Raw genomic sequence first — 18,086 nt, forward strand, 5'->3', positions numbered from 1 at the left:
AGAGAGGAGAGAGAAACAGGAACCAAAAAAAAAAAAAGTGCTGAGGGAAGTTGCTGTTGGAGTGGAGAGACAGGAAATCGAGATATGAAGAAAAACAAAAAGGAAAAAAGAAGAAAAAAATAAATAAAATTTTAAAATACTCCCTGGTATTCCACCAGTGACCAGAGAAGTGGCTTCCAAGCCTTGGACACAGCCTGTCTGGAAGGAGCGGAGATGGCACATGGCACCAGCTATTCAGGACACAGGAGAAGAAGGAAAGTAGAGAGAGATGAGAAACCGAAATGAAGAAAAACAAAGAGGAAAACAGAAAAAACAAAAAAGGAAAGGTCCCTAGGGATCCCTTTGGCACAGCTGCACGTACCAGGGAAGTGGCTCCCAAGCCGTGCAGTACAACCTGGCTAAAAGGGGCAGAGATGGCACACAGTGCTAGGTATTCAGGAGATGGGGAAAAAAGGTAAGTAGAGAGAGATGAGAAACTGAGAAATGAGGAAAGAAAAAAAGAAAAAAAAAATAAATAAATAAAAATTCCTCCAAGGTGCGCAGCACAGCCCGGCTAGAAGGGGCAGAGATGGCACAGGGCCAGGTATTCAGGAGACAGGAAAAGAAGGTAAGTAGAGAAAGATGAGAAACTGAAAATGGGAAAAAAGTAAAAATAAATAAATAAATAAATATGCCCCCAGGGATCCCACCTATGCAGCTGTACAGACTAAGGAGATGGCTCCCAGGCTGTGCGGTACAGCCTGGCTAGAAAGGATGGAGATGGTACATAGTCCCAGGTATTCAGGATACAGGAAAAGAAGGTAAGTAGAGAGAAACAAGAAACTGAGAAATGAAGAAAAACAAAAAGGAGAAAAGATAACAAACAAAAAAGGCCCCAGGGATACCACCTATGTGGCAGTTCCCTAGCTGAGCTGCACTTTACAGCCTGTCAAGAAGAAGCAAAGGTGGCACATGGAGCCAGGTGTTCGAGAGAAAGGAGGAGGCAAGAGACAGGGAAGAAACCATAAGAAGCTGAAAAAAGCAACACCAACAACAAAGAAATGGCACTGAAGGAGCTGGTTGGTGTGGGCAGGGTGAATCCACATGGCATGGAGCCAGTGCCTCCTGGACTGTGGTTGCTTGGCCTGCTAGAAAGCAGTAGAGGGTGAGCAGGGGGAAGAAGGGTGGGAGATGGGAAAATGTGTATTGCTGGTTACTGGGTGCTCTTGTCCCCTGCTGGGAGCTCCGTGAAGCTGCTTTCCTGTACTCTGACAGGAGTCCGCCAATCTCTGACAGGAGTCCAAGATGGCAAACCGTGCTGTGTTAGCTGATAGGGGGACCTCCATTCGTATCTCTCCTCACTCTGTTCTCTTTCAGTTTCTTATTCCATTTAGTGCTTGGTTGACATCTTTATCTCTTCATTTGGTGCTTAGTGCTCCAGGATTGACATTTGTCTGTGTTTTACGTAGTTTTTCGGGTTTTTGCTGTGAAGGGACAGCATGGTGCTTCTGCGTATAGTGCCATGTTGGCTCCACCCCCTGACTGCATGATTCTTGAAGCATGATGGTGTGAGCCTTGGTTCAAAGCCATTCCCTGCTCCCCATAACTGGTGTGACCTTGGGCGAGTTAATTTACCTTTTTGAGCTTCAGTTTCCTAATTTGTAAAATGGAGATAGCAGGAGCTCTTGGGTGGCACAATCGATTAAGGCTTGACAAAAAGCCAAAAGGTTGGTGGTTCAAACCCACGTAGAGACACCTGGAAATCTGCTTCCAAAAGGTCACAGCCTTGAACATCCTGTGGGGCAGTTCTACTCTGCACAAATGGGGTCACCAAGAGTCATAATCAACTCCATGGCAACTAACAACAACAACCTTTTAGTGTTACTGTAGGTTAGTGTTGCCATCAAGTGGACTCCGACTCATAATGACCCTACAGGACAGAGTAGACCTGCCCCATAGGGTTTCTAAGGAGTGGCTGGTGGATTCAAACTGCTGACCTTTTGTTTAGTAGCCTGAGCTCTTAACCACTGCACCACCAGGACTCCTGAGAGGGCACATGTAGCTGCTAAATAAACAGCAGGGGGTAAAGGTGGAGATGAATCAGATGTGCTCCCTGCCCTCAAGGAGCTCACAGCTTAGACAAAAGCCCAAGTGACTTTACCCAGAGACCATGAGAAGGCCACACACCAAGACCATCAGGGCTTGGGGGAGGGAGTGAGCACACCCACTTGGGTGGGGATCAGGAACAGCTCTGGGGCGGTGGCCTTGAGTGTTGGATAGGATTTCAGCAGAAGGCTCAGAGCCCTCCAGGGACAATGGTGGTAAGTTCTGATGTCAGGCCCAATCATTGCCTTCTTGGGCTTCAGTCAGAAGTTTTCTTCTCCACAAGTAGCTTCCTCCTCCAGCTCCAGGTGTTCATAGCTTCAGCCGATCCATGGACAGAGAAGTCCCTGGGCTGTGAGGATTAGGGCGGGGCTGTGAGGCAGAGCTCAGCCTCCTTCTCCTGGGCTCCAGTCTGCAGGAGTGAAATTTAGAGTTCCTTCCTATAAGGGGCTCTCTCCTGTGAGACGCCTCTGGCCCAAGTGAACCAAAGCTCGACGCATGCAGTTTCCTCTCAGGTTCTCAGCCCCTTTCATTTTTTTTTTTTGTTGTTGTTGTTATTTATTTTTTTAATAGACTTTATTTTTTCAGAGCAGTTTTAGGTTCACAGAAAATTGTGCAGAAAGTACAGAGTGCTCCCATATGCCGCCTCCCCACGCGCATTGTTTCTCCTATTAACAGCTTGGATTCCTGTGGTGCATTTGTTACGATTGATGGACCAATATTCATACATTATTGTTAACTGAAATCTGTAGTTGACATGAGGGTTTACCCCTTGTGTTGTATAATGCTATGGGTTTTGACAAATGCATCATGTCATGTGCCTACCTTTTTCATTTTAAAAACCAATAACATTCATTATAACAGGGCCTTATTAATGATATTACAATTGTAATACAAATTTTACGATTATGATGAACGATGTTAACATTATGATAGCTGACTACTGACTTTCTGCTAAGTGGCTGGTGCTTTACTTAGTGTACACAATTTGATATTTAGGGCGGTGGACCAGGTGTGGTTAACCTCCTTTAGTGGAGGAAGAAACTGAGCCTCAGAGAGGTTAGATAGCTATGACCTGAGATCACACAGCTGGTCACTTCCTTGTGAGGATTTGAATCTGCTTGCTCCTCTGTGTCATGAGGCCCCTCGACTGATGGGGAAACAGAAGGGCTGAGAAACAGGAGAACTCAGGCCCAGAGGGAGTGCTGGTGCAGCAAGAGAGGGACCCATGGAAGGAAAATGAGATGCGTGAGTGAACTCCTCCAGACAGGATTTTGCAGATGGGATTTTACAGGTCACGTGTGTAACATGTGATGGAGAAAAGGACTGGGGTTACTGGCAGGATATATGTGATGCTTGGGTCTGGGGTTAGGAGACAGTGGTGGTGTTCCTGTCTGGACCTGACTAGGGAATGCCCCGCCATCAGCCTGTGGTTAGTGGGAGGGTGTCCTTGTGTCTGGCTCCCCTTTCTCCATCGGCACTTCTCGCCCCGGTGAGGGGGGGCTGAGGATGGGAGCTGCCTTGCCGTGTGCGAGCTGGGGGCTGTTGGACACATGTCTTCTGACAGATGGTCCTGCAGTTTGGCGGGGGTGTCTGTCCCTGCCCCACCCAGGCCCTCTCTGGGCTTGGCTGAGCCACCTGCTGCACTGTAATGGCCAGCTGCCTGACGGGCCTCTACCGAGTCACAGAACTTGTAAGCCCTGGTCTCCAGGCTTGCTCCTTCTGCCTCCCCAGCCTGTGATCTGAAGCACCAGAGGGAGTAGGGCTTGCCTGGGGTCACACAGAGCTGGGACAAGGATATAGGTCTCTTTTCCTCCCGCTCACTCACCTAGATTTTCTACAAGTTTCTTACCACCTGTCTTAGTTTCCTAGTTCTGCTGTAATAGAAATACTACACGAGGGTGGCTTTAAAGAAGAGAAACTTATTTTCTCACAGTTTAGAAGGCTAGAAGTCCAAATTTAGGGTGTGGCTCTAGAGGGAGGTCCTTCTTTGTCTATTTCAGCCTCTGGTAGCCAGCAGGCCTTGGAATTCCTGTGCTTGTAGGTGCATCTGTGTCCTTTGCTGTCAGACAGTATCTGTCTTCCCTCTATTTGTGCATACATGTCTCTGTGTCTCTGCTGCTCTTTATATAACTCAGAAGCGATTAGGTTTAGGAACCCCCCTACACTGTAGTGACCTCAACTGATTTCTTGATTACATTATATTAGGTTACATCCACAGATGTAAAGATTAGGATTCCAACACATATTTTCAGTTCAGTTCATAACACTGACCTTGCTCTTCTTTGTTGGCCTTTACTGTGGTATCAGGGCTCTACCTCTGGTGCCATACTCCCTAGACTCCTCCACTCCTGCTCCTGACTCTTTGGGCCTCATGGTGTCTGTTGTCATTCAGGGCACATTGATGTCCACCAGCTCTGGGTACCACTGGCTGTGAGAGAGTGAAAATAGGTGGGCAGGCTCTAGGGTCCCAATAGTTGGGGCTAGGGGCAGTCAGTCATTCATCACCCAGGACTTATTTCATGCAGAGACCCAGAGAATCAGGGATCAATCCAGAGGGAGGGAACAGAATGGTCCCTCTCTGAGGAAGCCCATGGTCCAGCTAGGTGAGGACATCCGTGGGGAAAAGCCACCATTGTGTAGTAGTGTGAAGCACTGGGCATGGCCTCAGAAAATGTATTTTCTAGTGGTACCTGGGACACTGACAAGCTTTGTGACTTTGAATTAATCACTTCCTTTCTCTGGGCCTCAGTATCTTCTTCCTCAGGCTAGACAGGACCTTATGGGGTCACCTGATGCACCGCCTGCCTCTGAGAGATGGCCTCTGTTATGGATTGAGTTGTGTCCCCCAAAAACGTGTGTCAGCTTAGGTCGTGATTCCCAGTATTGCGTTTTTGTCCTTCATTTTTTGATCTGATGTGATTATCCTGTGTGTTATAAATTCTAACCTCTATGATGTTAATGAGGCACGATTAGAGGCAGTTGTGTTAATAAGGCAGGACACAATCTACAGGATTAGATTGTGTCTTAAGTCAATCTCTTTTGAGATATAAAAGAGAAAAGTGGTGGGGGGAAGGAAAGGGGAGCCTCATTACCATCAAGCAAGAAGAGCCAGAAGCAGAGCAAGTCCTTTGGACCCAGGGTGCCTGTGCTGAGAAGCTACTAGACTAGGGTAAGACTTATGATAAGGACCTTCCCCCAGAGGTGATGGAGAGAGAAAGCCCTCCCCTGGAGCTGATGTCCTGAATTTGGACTTCTAGCCTCCTGAACTGTGAGAGAATAAATTCCTGTTTGTTAAAGCCACCCACTTGTGGTATTTCTGTTATAGCAGCAGTAGATAACTAAGACAGCCCCCAATTCCATGTTAAGGAGAAGCAATACTATGCAGTAGTCCAGAGAGAGGCTCTCAACCCAGACTGCATGAATTTGAACTCAACTACTTGTTGGCCTGTGATCATGAACAAGTTTCTCAACCTCTCTGTGCCTGTTTCCCCATCTGTAGAACAGAGATGATGATGATAAGACCAACCACATGGAGCTGTTGTGAGGGTTCAAAGAGAGAATTTAAATATAGCTATTAGAGTGTACATATTTGCTTTTGCACAGATACCGTACACATAAAGCATGCAGCATCTGGCACATGTAAGTGTTCAATAAATTCTCATTAGTTATTCTTATTACAAGAGTGAAGGAAGTTATAGCAGTCCTTATATGTGTATAGAGCCTGAATTAGAGGCCAGCTGGCCTGGAGGCCATGGAATGCCCATGTTGACCTCTGGAGGACCCCAGGAGGCAGGAAGGAAGGCTGTTTGAGCCCCCTTGGCTCAGCACACCCACAGAAACCCAGCACTTCACTCTCACACCAGGGGGAATTCTCAGCAGCTGGCCTCACCCTCTGACAAGCAGAACAGGGCTGGATGACAGAATCAGCAAGGGAGGCTAGGAGGAGGGCCCAGAGACGGGGAGGAGGAGGAGTACAATGTGAAAAAATACAGGATAGCAGAGCAGAGCCAGCCTTAGACCCCTTGGGTTTGGCCCCTATCCTGCCCTCACTGCTGGCTTCTTGCCCAGATGCCTCTCTGGAAGCGGAGCCCCTGAGCCCTGTAGCAATGGGTAAGGGAGATAGTTGTGGGGCTGGGCTGGGGCTCTAGCTCCATGATCCTTGCACATGAGGCCGTGTCATCTGTGATGTCTGGAGTAAGGACTCAGCCAGTGAGCAAAACCCCTGTCCTCCAAAAAAGAAAGAAAGAAACCAAACCTGTTGCTGTCGAGTTGATTCCGCCTCATGGCGACCCCATGCGTTACAGAGTAGAACTGCTGTATAGGATTTTCTTGGCTGTGATCTTAACGGAAACAGATCGTTAGGCCTTTCTTCCACAGTACTGCTGGGTAGGTTTGAACTGCTAACCGTTTTTAAAAAATTTTATTGTGCTTTAGGTGAAAGTGTACAGCTCAAGTTAATTTCTCATAAAAAAAAATTCATACACACATTGTTATGTGATCCTAGTTGTAATCCCCCCAGTGTGACAGCACACTCCTCCTCTCTACCCCAGGTTTCCCTTATCCATTCAACCAGCTCCTATCCGTTTCTGCCCTCCCATCTCGTCTTCCAACAGGAGCTGCCCATTTAGTCTTGTGTATCTACTTGAACTAAGAAGCACGCTCCTCAGGAGTATTATTTGATGCTTTATAGTCCAGTCTAATCTTTGTCTGAAGAGTTGGCTTCAGGAATGGTCTCAGTTCTGGGTTAACAGAGAGTCCAGGGACCATGTCTTCTGGGGTTCCTCTAGTCTTAGACCATTAAGTCTGGTCTTTTTACAGAGAGAGTACTGCTCTGTCAGGGACTCTCTCTTGTGTTCCCTGTCAGGGCAGTCATTCCTGGTAGCTGGGCACCATCTAGTTGAACCGCTAACCTTTATGTTAGCAGCTGAGCGCAAACCATTTGGGCCACCTAGGAACCTAGAGCCTGCCCAGCTACTACTTAACAGCACTGGATTAGGAGTCAGGAGGCCTGTCTGGCTCTGTGAGAAGAATTCCCATTAATCTAGCATTTTCTTTGTGGCAGATGTGGGTGGCTGAACCCAGAGTCAGGCAGTTCTAGATCTACCAGTGGGTGATCTGGGCAAGGTTTTCTGGCATCAGGTTCCTTGTCTGGCAAATAGGGATCATTACTGTGAAGTTAATTAGGCTTCAGCACCCCTCACTTGCATGGGCTCCTTCTAAGTCCCTAAAGATTTTAAAACAGCTTTATTGAGGTATAATTGACATAAACTGTACATAGTTAAAGTGGACAATTTGTTAAGTTTCGACATATGTATGTGCCTATGAAACCATCACTACTATCAAGATAGTGAACATATCCATCACACCCAGATGTTTTTATTCTAATTTTGTATTTTTAAATCTTTTTCCTAAAGAGAGTCTCCCAATTTTTAGAAGCTGTACTGTTGTGTTGAGTTGATTCTGACTCATAGTGACTGTATATGACAGAGTAGAATCGCCCCACAGGGTTTCCTAGGCTGTAATCTTTATGGGAGCAGATCACCAGGTCCTTTCACCTGCGGAGCTGCTGCTGGTGGTGGGTTCAAACCGCCAACCTTTCAGGTTAGCAGCAAGTACTTAACCATTGTGTCATCAAGCCTCTTGTATAGAGAGGCTTGGTGAGATGAGAATAAAAAGCACTTTGAAAATTACGCAGCGCTAATCAGAAGTAAAAGGTTATTTGCGTTTATTTAACTCACATTTTTCTCTCAAAAGGCTAAAACACTTTGTGGGACATCGCCTGATCTATATTTTATAATTTATTTATTCATTTTTTTGAATCATTCATTTAACACATCTTTATTGAGAGCCTACTATGTGCAGGCAGTTTTCTAGGTGTTATGTGTAAGTGCATGAATAAAACAAAAATTCCTGTTTTCATGGGACTTTCCTTCTGGTGTGGGGATAGACAGGACACAAATTTAATAAGTAAATTACATAGTATATTAGAAGGTACTATGGAGAAAAGTAGAGGTGGCAGAAAGTGCCAGGGTGGGTGGGAGGATTTCACCTTTCAGGGGGAAGATCAGGCATACAACAAAGACGTGAAGGAGATGAGGGAGTAAGCTATGCCATCTGTGGGGAGGAGTGTTCTTGGCAGAGAGACAGAAAACACAGAGGCCCTGAGGTGGCAGTGGGCCTGGCACTTTCAGGGAGGAGCAAGGAGGCTAGAATGGCAGGATGGAATGAGGTGGGGAGTGATGGGGATGAGGCCTGAGAGGTGACAGAACTGGGAAGAGGGGTGGGCAGATCCTGTAAGGCTTCCACACTTTTTTTTTTCATTGTTGTTTTAAGATGACCTCATGGTATAGTTTCGGTTCATGGATTAAGAGTTGTTTCCAGGTGGTAGATTCAGGGATTCTTCCAGTTTCAATGTATCTAGTAAGTCTGGTTTCTGATAAGAATTTGAAGTTCTTTTCCACATTTTTTTCCTCCTTTTGATCAAGATCCAACTATTAGGTCCTTGATCAAAATGTTCAGTAGTGGTAATAGGGCACCATCTATTTCTTCTGGTCTCACAGTAAGTAGTTCATGGGGACTATTAGACCTGCAGTCCATTTCCTTCTCCTATTCCTGACTCAGTTTCTTTCTTTGTTGCTACAGGCAAATAGAGACCAATTGTTGTCTCTTGGGAGGCCACTCGCATGCTTTTAAGATCCCAGGCACTACTCACTGAACTAGGAGATAGTGCAGGAACTCTAAAAACAATATTAGGCCAATTGACTGGAGAACTTTGAATGTGTGTGTGTGTGTAGTCAGCTCTTTTTCTTTTATTGTACTTTAGATGAAAGTTTATAGAACAAACTAGTTTCTCATTAAACAGTATACATATTGTTTTATGATATTGGTTAACAACCCCACAACATGTCAACATTCCCCCGTCTTGACCTTGGGTTCCCTAACACCAGCTTTCCTGTCCCCTCCTGCCTTCTAGTCTTGGGCTGGTGTGGCCCTCTAGTCTCGTTTTGTTTTATGCACCTCTGTAATCTTTGGCAGAGGGTCGAACCTCGGGAGTGACTTTGTTACTGAGCTAAAAGGGTGTCCGGTAGCCATACTCTCAAGGTTTCTCCAGTATCTGTCAGGCCAGTAAGGGTGGTCTTTTTTTTGTGAGTTAGAATTTTGTTCAACATTTTTCTCTAGCTCTGTCGGGGACCCTCTATTGTGATCCCTGTCAAATCAGTCAGTGGTGGTAGCCTTGCACCATCTAGTTGTACTGGACTCAGTCTGGTGGAGGCTGTGGTAGATGTGGTCCATCAGTCCTTTGGACTAATCTTTCCCTTGTATCTTTAGTTTTCTTTATTCTTCCTTACTTCCAAAGGGGTGAGACCAGTGGGGTATCTTAGATGGCTGCTCAGAGGCTTCTAAGACCCCAGAGATGCTTGTCACCAAAGTAGAATGTAGAACATTTTCTGTATAAACTCTGTTATGGCAATTGAGCTAGATGCTCCTCAAGACCATAGTCCCCACAGCCTGACTGGAGAACTTTTAATCTAGGGAGATGGGAAGCCACTGGAGGGCTTGGGGCTTTATTGGGATCACTGTGGCTACATTGCTGAGAATAGACTAAGAAGGGTGGAAGCAGGGAGTCTAAGTAAAAGGCTATTAACCATAATCCAGGCAAGGGAGGATGGTGGCTTAGACTGTAGAGGGCGAGATGGTGAAAAGTGGTTGGATTCTGGATATATTTTGACAGTAGAGCCATTGGGATTGGCTGGCAGATTCATTTATTCATTCAACAAATATGTGCCAGGTACTGGAGATGGAGGCATGAATGGCGATATAGTCCCCTCCTCTGAGGTGCTGACAATCTAACAAGGAATGATGGATGCCAATAACTGATGGGAGGCTACCTGCATACAGGGGTGCAGCTAGAGGTGCAGCATTAAGAACGCATCCTAGATGGGCTCAAAGGTCCTTCCTGGTCAAGGTGTCCCCTGCCTTCCCCATCCTTCCAGTTATCTCACCACTAGTCCCCAAGACACCCAACTCATCCTTCTCAACAGCCGTGTCCACCAGCGCTGCCATCACCTCCCTGCTCTCAGGAACCTTCTCTCCTCCCTCGCCCTCTTCCCTGCCCCTAGGCCAGTCACCCATATAGACTTCTTGGGCCTAGAACCCCTTCATTTTACAGAAAAGGAAACTGAGCCACCAAGAGTTCTCACTGAGCCAAAGTTAAGGTCTATGTCCTAAGTGTAAAAATTTGGTTGGAAAAAAACCTAGAGAAAAAAACTGAAAGGAACCGGTTTTAAGACAAGGCTGGGCAAAGGTCCCTGGAGGGAAGTGACTTGCCAAGGTCACACAGCTAGTTGGTGGAGCTGCTGGGCTAGAGCAGCTCCCAGCTCTGTGGTCCTCTTTCACTAGCCCACTGATGCCAATTTCGACTCCCTTGCCAATGGAAACATGCATTTCATAGCCGCAGCATGAGTACCTCCAGTTAGTCGTGGGGTAGGACTGTTGAACATTCATTGCAATAAGCCGTAGCATACCTTTCCCTGGAAAGCTTTGAGGAGAGACAGCTTGCTGGCCTTGAAGTTTTAGGTGCAGTTCTGCCCACAGTCAGTGTCCCCAGGGTCTGAGTTTTCTCCCTCCTTCCTCTGCTACAGGCCAGTGCTCCCGGGCCAGCGAGTCTTTCTGGCAGACGGGACCTCCTCAGGGTGGCCTCTTAATTCAGCCTTGGCAGTGGGGAAAGGTCAGCTAGGGGGCCAGCGTGGCCCTGGCTGTGTGCTCTGGTTACAACCCAGGTGGCGGGCAGCCTACTCGTCTCACCTGCCCCCTGCATCAGCACCTTCTTGATTCAGACAGCCACAAGCCCTCCAGGCTCAGCAAGACCTGGCAGGCTGGTGGCTATGCCCTCTGGCCCCTGAGGCTGAGCTAATTCCAGGTGGAGCAAGGGGATGACAGCCCCAGCTCACACCCCCTCCTCCTCTCTCCCAATGCCTTTTTTTTTTAATCCCACCCAGTGTTTAGGGCCCAGCTCACCTGTCCCTCCAGCCTGAACTGACCCTTCTGAGCACATTATATGTTCCCTGTCTGTACCACATATTGGAGTCTGTGTGTGGGCCCATGTCTCTACTCAGCTAGGTGGTGAGCCCTTTGAAAACCAAACCAAAACTAAACCCCTTACCATTGAGTCAACTCCAACTCATGGTGACCCCATGTGTGACAGAGTAGAACTGCTCCATAGGGATTTCTTGGCTGTAACCTTTATGGAAGCAGATTGCCAGGCCTTTCTTCCATGATGCTGCTGGGTGGGTTTGCACTGCCAACGTTTAGGTTAGTAGCTGAGCACAAACCATTTTCACCACCCAGGGACCTCTCTTTCATAATCTCCTTGACAATAATAAGACATGGGATGGCTCTTTATGGTTTTCCCTGAGCTTTCACACGCAGCATCAGCCTCTAGAAGGCTGGGCGTACAGTAAGCACTCCTGATCTGAGTTGAGGGGCCTCTAGCCCCCTCTCTGGGGACACTCAGCATCTCAACACTTACTTCCCCCATCCCCCTGTTGCCCGCAGACCAGACAAGCAGTCTTGTACGTAGCATCCTACTCATTTAGGAGGTGGTGGGGCATTGTGGGAGTTGCTCTGGGGAATGGCCAAGGCCAGTCCCTCTTTGGCAGCCTCTCCAGTGTGCAGAGGACCTGCAGGAGAAGGGGGAGGGGAAAGGCAGCCGTCCGGCTGCTGTAGGACGGGGGCTTAGGGGTAGCCAGCGTGGGATGAGGAACGATGCCAAGGGTCGAGGCAGGCTCTGAGAGGGCTCCCCGACCTGTGAGCTGGCCAGAGGCCCGTGGCCCTGTTACTCCGTTGGTTCTCAGGTTACCAGTCCCCCCAGCAAGGCCTCTGCTTTCTCTTGCTGCTGGGAGGTCCCTGAGATCCAAGGAGGGCAGGAGGGAACCTGTAGCATCCTCACTCCAAGTACCCACTCAAGGTGGCCGGAGGGTAAAGTAGGGCTCCTCAGGAGAAGAGCCCCTCAGAACCTCCCCACTTCCTGCCTCCCAGCCTTTATTTTATTTTTTTCTAGTGGGAGAGTGCCCTGTGTGAGACAGGAGGGTGTCCGTCTTATCCAGGGATTTTCTTTGGCTTTACAGAAAATGATGCAGGAATGCCTCTTCCCCAGAATGAGAGGCGAGAGGCTGGCCTGGATGGCACCCCTGTGGGGTCAGGGGGGTCACTCATGGTCATTCTAGTTTATATTGGCTCAGAGATCCCTGGGGAACAATTCATCTGCTGCCCTGGCAGAGCTTGACGGGCAACTTGAAGCTAAGTTTCTAAAGCCGAGCCCCTGTCCTCAGGAGAAATGCGCTCCTGTGTTTTCTCTTCCTAAATAAAGGCAATGGTAAGAAAGCGTAGTGGTCCATGGGAGCTGTTTAAAAGAACTAGGCTGCCCCAAGTACACAAGGTACTCTTACATAAATGTTCATTTAGTGCGGTTTGCAAAAGCAAAGAATTGGAGGTCGTGACATTGTTTATCAGTGGGGGCCTGGCTTAGAACTTTACAGTATGTCCCTGTGATGAAAAATAATACAGCTGTTTTCAAAAGATTGCAGCAGATCTATGTGAATTGACAGTGAAACAGTGAAAGGCGTCTCATGTATTTAGATGGGAAAAGTAAGCCATAAAACAGTATGTAGAGCATGATCTCACTGTCATATATACATACATACATACGTGTGTGTGTATATTTACACACATGCATATAAACAGATGTATATAAAAAACCATTTGCTGTGGACTCAACTCTGACCCATCGTGTGTGTCAGAGTAGAACTGGTGCTCCATAGGGTGTTTTTCCATGTCTCTTTATTTTCGTTTAATTTGAAATATTTCTTAGGCTTTGTCTTTCATGACATCGATGGTTTTGAGTACCCACTAAAACTCATTGCCATCATATCGATTCCAACTCATAGCGACCCTACAGGATGTAGTAGAACTGACCCATAGGGTTTCCAAGGAGTGCCTAGTGGATTCAAACTGCCGACCTTTTGGTTAGCAGCCATAGCTGAAATGTCTCTCAGTTTGAGTTTGTCTTTTTCCTCATAATCAACATTCAGATTATATATATATTTTTTAGGAGTTTCTTTTTTTTTTTCTAGTTTTATTTTATTATTGTTCTTGAGAATATACACAGCAAAACGTATACCCGTTCAAGTTTCTACTTGTAAAATTCAGTGATTACATTCTTGGAGTTGTGCAGCCACCCTTAACCTCCTTTTCTGAGTTTTTCTCCCCTATTAACATAAACTCACTGCCCCCAAGGTTCCCAGCCAATCTGAGTTGCTGTTGTCAATTTGATCCCATATGGATAGTTCTTAAAAGAGCATGATGCTCAACTGCCCCCTGACGTTTTGTCCTTCTTCTCCCCACTGAGTGGTATTGGTGTCTCTGCAGGTCGGAACGAGCTGATTGCCCGCTACATCAAGCTCCGGACAGGGAAGACCCGCACCAGGAAGCAGGTGGGCCTGGGGGATGGGCAGGGGCCCTAGGAGCAGGTACCCCAGGGCCAAGTCTGGGCTCTTGGGATGAGGCCAGCTCAACGTGGGTTGTCTCTGTTTGGTGTGCCACAGATGGTGCAGTTTCCCTGGGGTCCCTGGTACCATCATTTAGGAGAGACCCTTCACCTTATTAGGGAGTCAGAAACCTGTTCCCCGTCTTCTCTAAGACACCAGAAAAACAGAGAGCAAAATCTTGGCTCTATACTTTTGAAAGAGTGCCCTACTCTGGATTAGCTGAATAAGACAGGATGGATGGCCCACCCAGTAACTGAGCCTACCATTTATTCATTCAGTCCACAGATGTGGGAGGAGGACTGAGGGAGTGGGGGTAGCCAGGAGGGGAACACAGGAAGTCTGAGAGATAAGACAGGAGCCTTCTTGCTCATGCCGCAGGTCTCCAGCCACATCCAGGTGCTGGCTCGTCGCAAAGCCCGAGAGATCCAGGCCAAGCTAAAGGTAAGGCACACTTCAGCAGTGAGAGGGAGGGGCCTGGGCGGGGCAGCGGTGGGGGGGTGGTGGACCAGATTTCTAGAAGGTGGGGTTCTTTTTCCAGCAGGAAAAGGACTTCCTTTTGGGTTTAGGGGCTGGCTGCTGGTATGCAGAGTCAGGTTCAGCATGTAACTGCTCTCCTGTCTGCAAAAGGAGGGACAGCTGACCTCAGAGCCATGTGTGGTGAATGCCAGGATCTCCAGCATGCTGGGCAGCTACAGGCCAGCCTCCTGTGGGCCCCTCATTGGCTCTAGCTCAGGGCAAGGGGTAGGGGGCAGCACACTACCCTGAGTCATGTGAACATGACTCAGAGCAGCAGGGATGCCTTCCAGGTCCTTTTCCTTGATGACCTCGAGCCTCTGGCCTTCTTGAGAGCCCCTTAGTGCTGTCCCCCAGAGCCTGCGAGGCTGGCTGGGATGGCAGGCACTCCCGTGGGTGGGGTCGGTGTTACAGGAGTTGGTGAAATTCCTTCCAGCTCCCTGCTCTCTAGGGCTGGCAGGCTCTTCCACTCCCTAGTCAGACTGCTCTGTAGAGGTCCCGCTGTCTAGGGGTTCCCCTCAGGGTGGCCCTGTGCCCCACAGCAGTCAGACCTCTTGGATCCTAGAGCTGGGGGCCCTTCTGGTAAACACTAGGAGGGAGTGAGTTCCTCATCAGGGAGGTGTTAACAGCAGAGTCTGCACAGCTACTTGGTAGGAAGATCCAACACTGGGGCATTAGACTAGATCAGTAGTTTACAAACTTTTTTTAAAGCGACGGAGGCCCTTTTGTCCCCCTCAAACAATATCCCCCTGACATGCTAACAGAAGAGCTCTTCTGGTCAAAGTTAGGTTGGCGAGAAGCAGGCCAGAAACCCCTCCTCCCTTTCAGACTCTTGTACCCCATGGCACTGGAGGCCCCTCCCCCATACCTTATAGCACCTCAGAACCTAGTTTTAAAGCCACTGGCCTAGGTGACCTGTAAGGTCCTGTCCTGCCCCAGTAGTCCATGATCCTGATGCTAGAGACCCAGAATGAGTGGGTGGGAACCACAGACACCTCTGCCTCCTAGGAAGCCACACCCCACTGCCCACAGCCCAGCTGTCCTCTGCCCCCTACAGCTGTGGTCGACACCTTACTCCTTTGTTCCCAGGACAGCTGGCTGGGCTGCAGCTGTCAGTCCCTCCCTATCAGCTGGCACATGTGCCCCGGAACACCCCTGGCCCTGAAGCCCAGCTTGCCCCTAGTTCCCCCTCTCCGATCTGCCTCCGACTCACTGGAGACCACAGCAGGTGGCCAGTGTGGAGGACAGACGTTTTAGTGTTCTGTTCATAGCCCTCGAGGGAATTTCTAATGTGGGCCCATGTTTGCTTCAAGGAATCACACCTATCCTTGTCCACAGGTTCTCACTTGGGGCTCAAGGACAGCCTCAGTGGATCGCTGGCCAGGCATCAGGAGAGCCATGAGCCCCTTAAATGATATGCAAAGTTCATGCATGTGCAGTTTTCCAGGGGAGGCTGGTCTCAGGCTTTTGTCATACTCTAAGTAGTCGGAGACTCTTAAGTAGTTAGGCTCCCTGGGTGACAGCGAGATCAGGTAGAACTCCTTAGGGTCTGGAGCTTGACTAGCCCTGGCTCTGTCAATGTGGCTGTGGGGGCTTGAGCCAGACACTGAACCTACTTGGGCTCCATTCAGTTTCCTCATCTGTAAAATGAGAGGAGGGTTAAGCAAGGTGGTATCTGAGGTCCCCTCCAGCTCCAGAATTCCGTGGCTCCCTGGCTCCGTAGCCTGGCTGCTGCTGCCACTCCCCACAATGTCCTCCCCACTCACTACTGATTCCTGCCCCACCCCGCTGAGGACGCAGTTTCCTGAGCCCAGGTTGTTTGTTTAGATTGGCTGTCTAGGAAGGGACACAAGCTGCTGACACTGAGCGGGTGGAGCTCTCAGGCCTCATGATGTGTTGCTAGTCACGGAGGTCTGCAGGCGTTTTAGGGGTACAGCCTACCACACCATTCCTGTCCTCCTGTGGGGAGAGGCCTGAGAGCTGACCTCGGCGTGTTTGGCTTTTCCCTCCTGAAAAGTGCAAGTGTCCTTGCGAAGAGGATCCCCCCGGCTTTGGATATCAGAGATAGACTCAAGATCAAGGCCCAAGTCTGGCCCTAAAAGGATAGTGGGAAGGGAGCCAGGGCCAGACTTCATCTACCACACTGTTTTGTGTAAGTTGCTGCTCAGCATGGTCTCCTGTGCCTTTGTGAGGCATTCACTGGAGGCTGTCAATCCTGATGTGACCCCTATTTGGTTTGCACAGCCCCCTTGAGGCCTCCAGAGGCCTGGAAGTAGTTGATGTGTAAATCTGGACCAAGCTCACAGGGCTTGACCATCACTACTGTCAGCATCCTAGTCACCTAAATTCTCTGAGCCTCAGTTTCTTCATCTTTAAAGTGAGGATCCTATTGGTCCTCCAAGCTCACAGGAATACTGTGGGATTCAGAGGCAGAGGACAGCTAACTTGAAACCTTCTGTGGCCGCCTGGTGCCACACATGTCAGTGATCACCTTGAGGGGCTGAGAGGAGAGTGGAAGGGCCTGTCATGTTCTGACTGCACAGCCCTGCAGTGCTGAGACCCTGGGTGGACACCCATACTCTTCTGAGCCAAATATCAGCTCTCTATCACTGTGTAAACAGCCAAAATAGCACCTCCATCACAGAGCTGCTGTGTGGACCGAATGGAATAATCAGGCAGAAATGCTTGTGAGCTGCCAGAGCTCAATGTTTTTAATCACTCGAGACAGATCTGGGTCTACCAAGCTAGTTATTGTTAATTATTAAGTAATGCTTCATTTGTTTTTTCCATTAAAAAAATTCATCATAAAGATTTAGAATTTCCAATCACGGCTTCTGAGCTGACATAATCCAACCATGTAGCCGTACACAATAATACTTGCTATTCTAGTGAATATGTGTGGCCTTATTTTGGGCAGATACACAATTTCCATTAGACTTTTTGAAATATAGAACATTATTTCATTAATTTTGGAGACTCTTGGCGTTGGTGAACTTAGGATGGAGAACCGTTGGCTTATATAAGTATACAAAATTATTATTACTATGATTATCCTCAGTGTCATAGAAATGACTTTCCTAGATGCCTACTTGTTCTGGGCCTGTTCAGGGGGCACCTATTCTTTGGGGTCTTGAACACATGGAGGGCAGGTAGTGGGTATTTACTTGCTTACATAGAAAAGTAAATGGGGTCTGTGAGTTCCCACAGTGCATAAAGGAGACCCACCGTGTAGGATTGACAGATAGGGCCCTAGGAAGTCATCCCTTACCTGCAAACAGTCCATCTGACCCAGGACGATCACGCCTGTCCATTTCAGAAGGAATCCACCAAATATTTATGCAGCATTTACCATAAACCAGGTCCTGAGCTAGGCACCAGTAGTACAGTGGTGAACAAGACATAGAAGATCCCTGTTGTCAGGGTATCCTCATGGTTAGTAAAATGAAAGATACGGTCTGGAAGATGGTCTCCAAAATCTTTTTTTTAATCTCTAATAAAATAGGCAGTGCAAGTATTATGCCCCTTTGGCAGGTGAGGAAACAGACCTAGAGAAACCAGGCGGCTTGCTCAGAGTCACAAAACAAGTTAATAGCACTGGAAGGACTTAAAGCCTGGTCCCCCAGGGCCTAGTTCAGGGCCCTGGCCTCTGTGGCAGGAGGACAGCTTCCCTGACCATGAGGCCCGACCCTGCCTCACCTAAGCCTGACATAGTGACCACTGCTGAGGTCCTCCCTTCCAATGTCTTCCCCCAGGATCAGGCAGCTAAGGACAAGGCCCTGCAGAGCATGGCTACCATGTCGTCCGCCCAGATCATCTCCGCCACAGCCTTCCACAGTAAAATGGCCCTTACCCGGGGCCCAGGCTACCCAGCAGTCTCAGGGGTAAGTGGGGCTGCCTAGAGCCAGAGGCCAAACCAACTCTTGCCTTCTCACCTCTCTCCCT

At 48.5% G+C, this 18,086-nt stretch overlaps 1 protein-coding gene across 1 annotated transcript in view; it reads left to right on the plus strand.

Moving 5' to 3' along the window:
* TEAD4 (TEA domain transcription factor 4) overlaps positions 1–18,086 on the plus strand; it is a 67,379-nt gene that overhangs the window by 16,727 nt on the left and 32,566 nt on the right. Inside the window, exons 2-4 of the mRNA XM_049882194.1 lie at positions 13,513–13,577; positions 14,010–14,072; positions 17,897–18,025. Coding sequence (XP_049738151.1) covers positions 13,513–13,577; positions 14,010–14,072; positions 17,897–18,025 — 257 coding nt within the window. The remainder of the gene's footprint in view (positions 1–13,512; positions 13,578–14,009; positions 14,073–17,896; positions 18,026–18,086) is intronic.

The sequence above is a fragment of the Elephas maximus genome, chromosome 4 (genome assembly GCF_024166365.1).
Source record: "Elephas maximus indicus isolate mEleMax1 chromosome 4, mEleMax1 primary haplotype, whole genome shotgun sequence".
Classification (NCBI taxonomy): Eukaryota; Metazoa; Chordata; class Mammalia; order Proboscidea; family Elephantidae; genus Elephas; species Elephas maximus.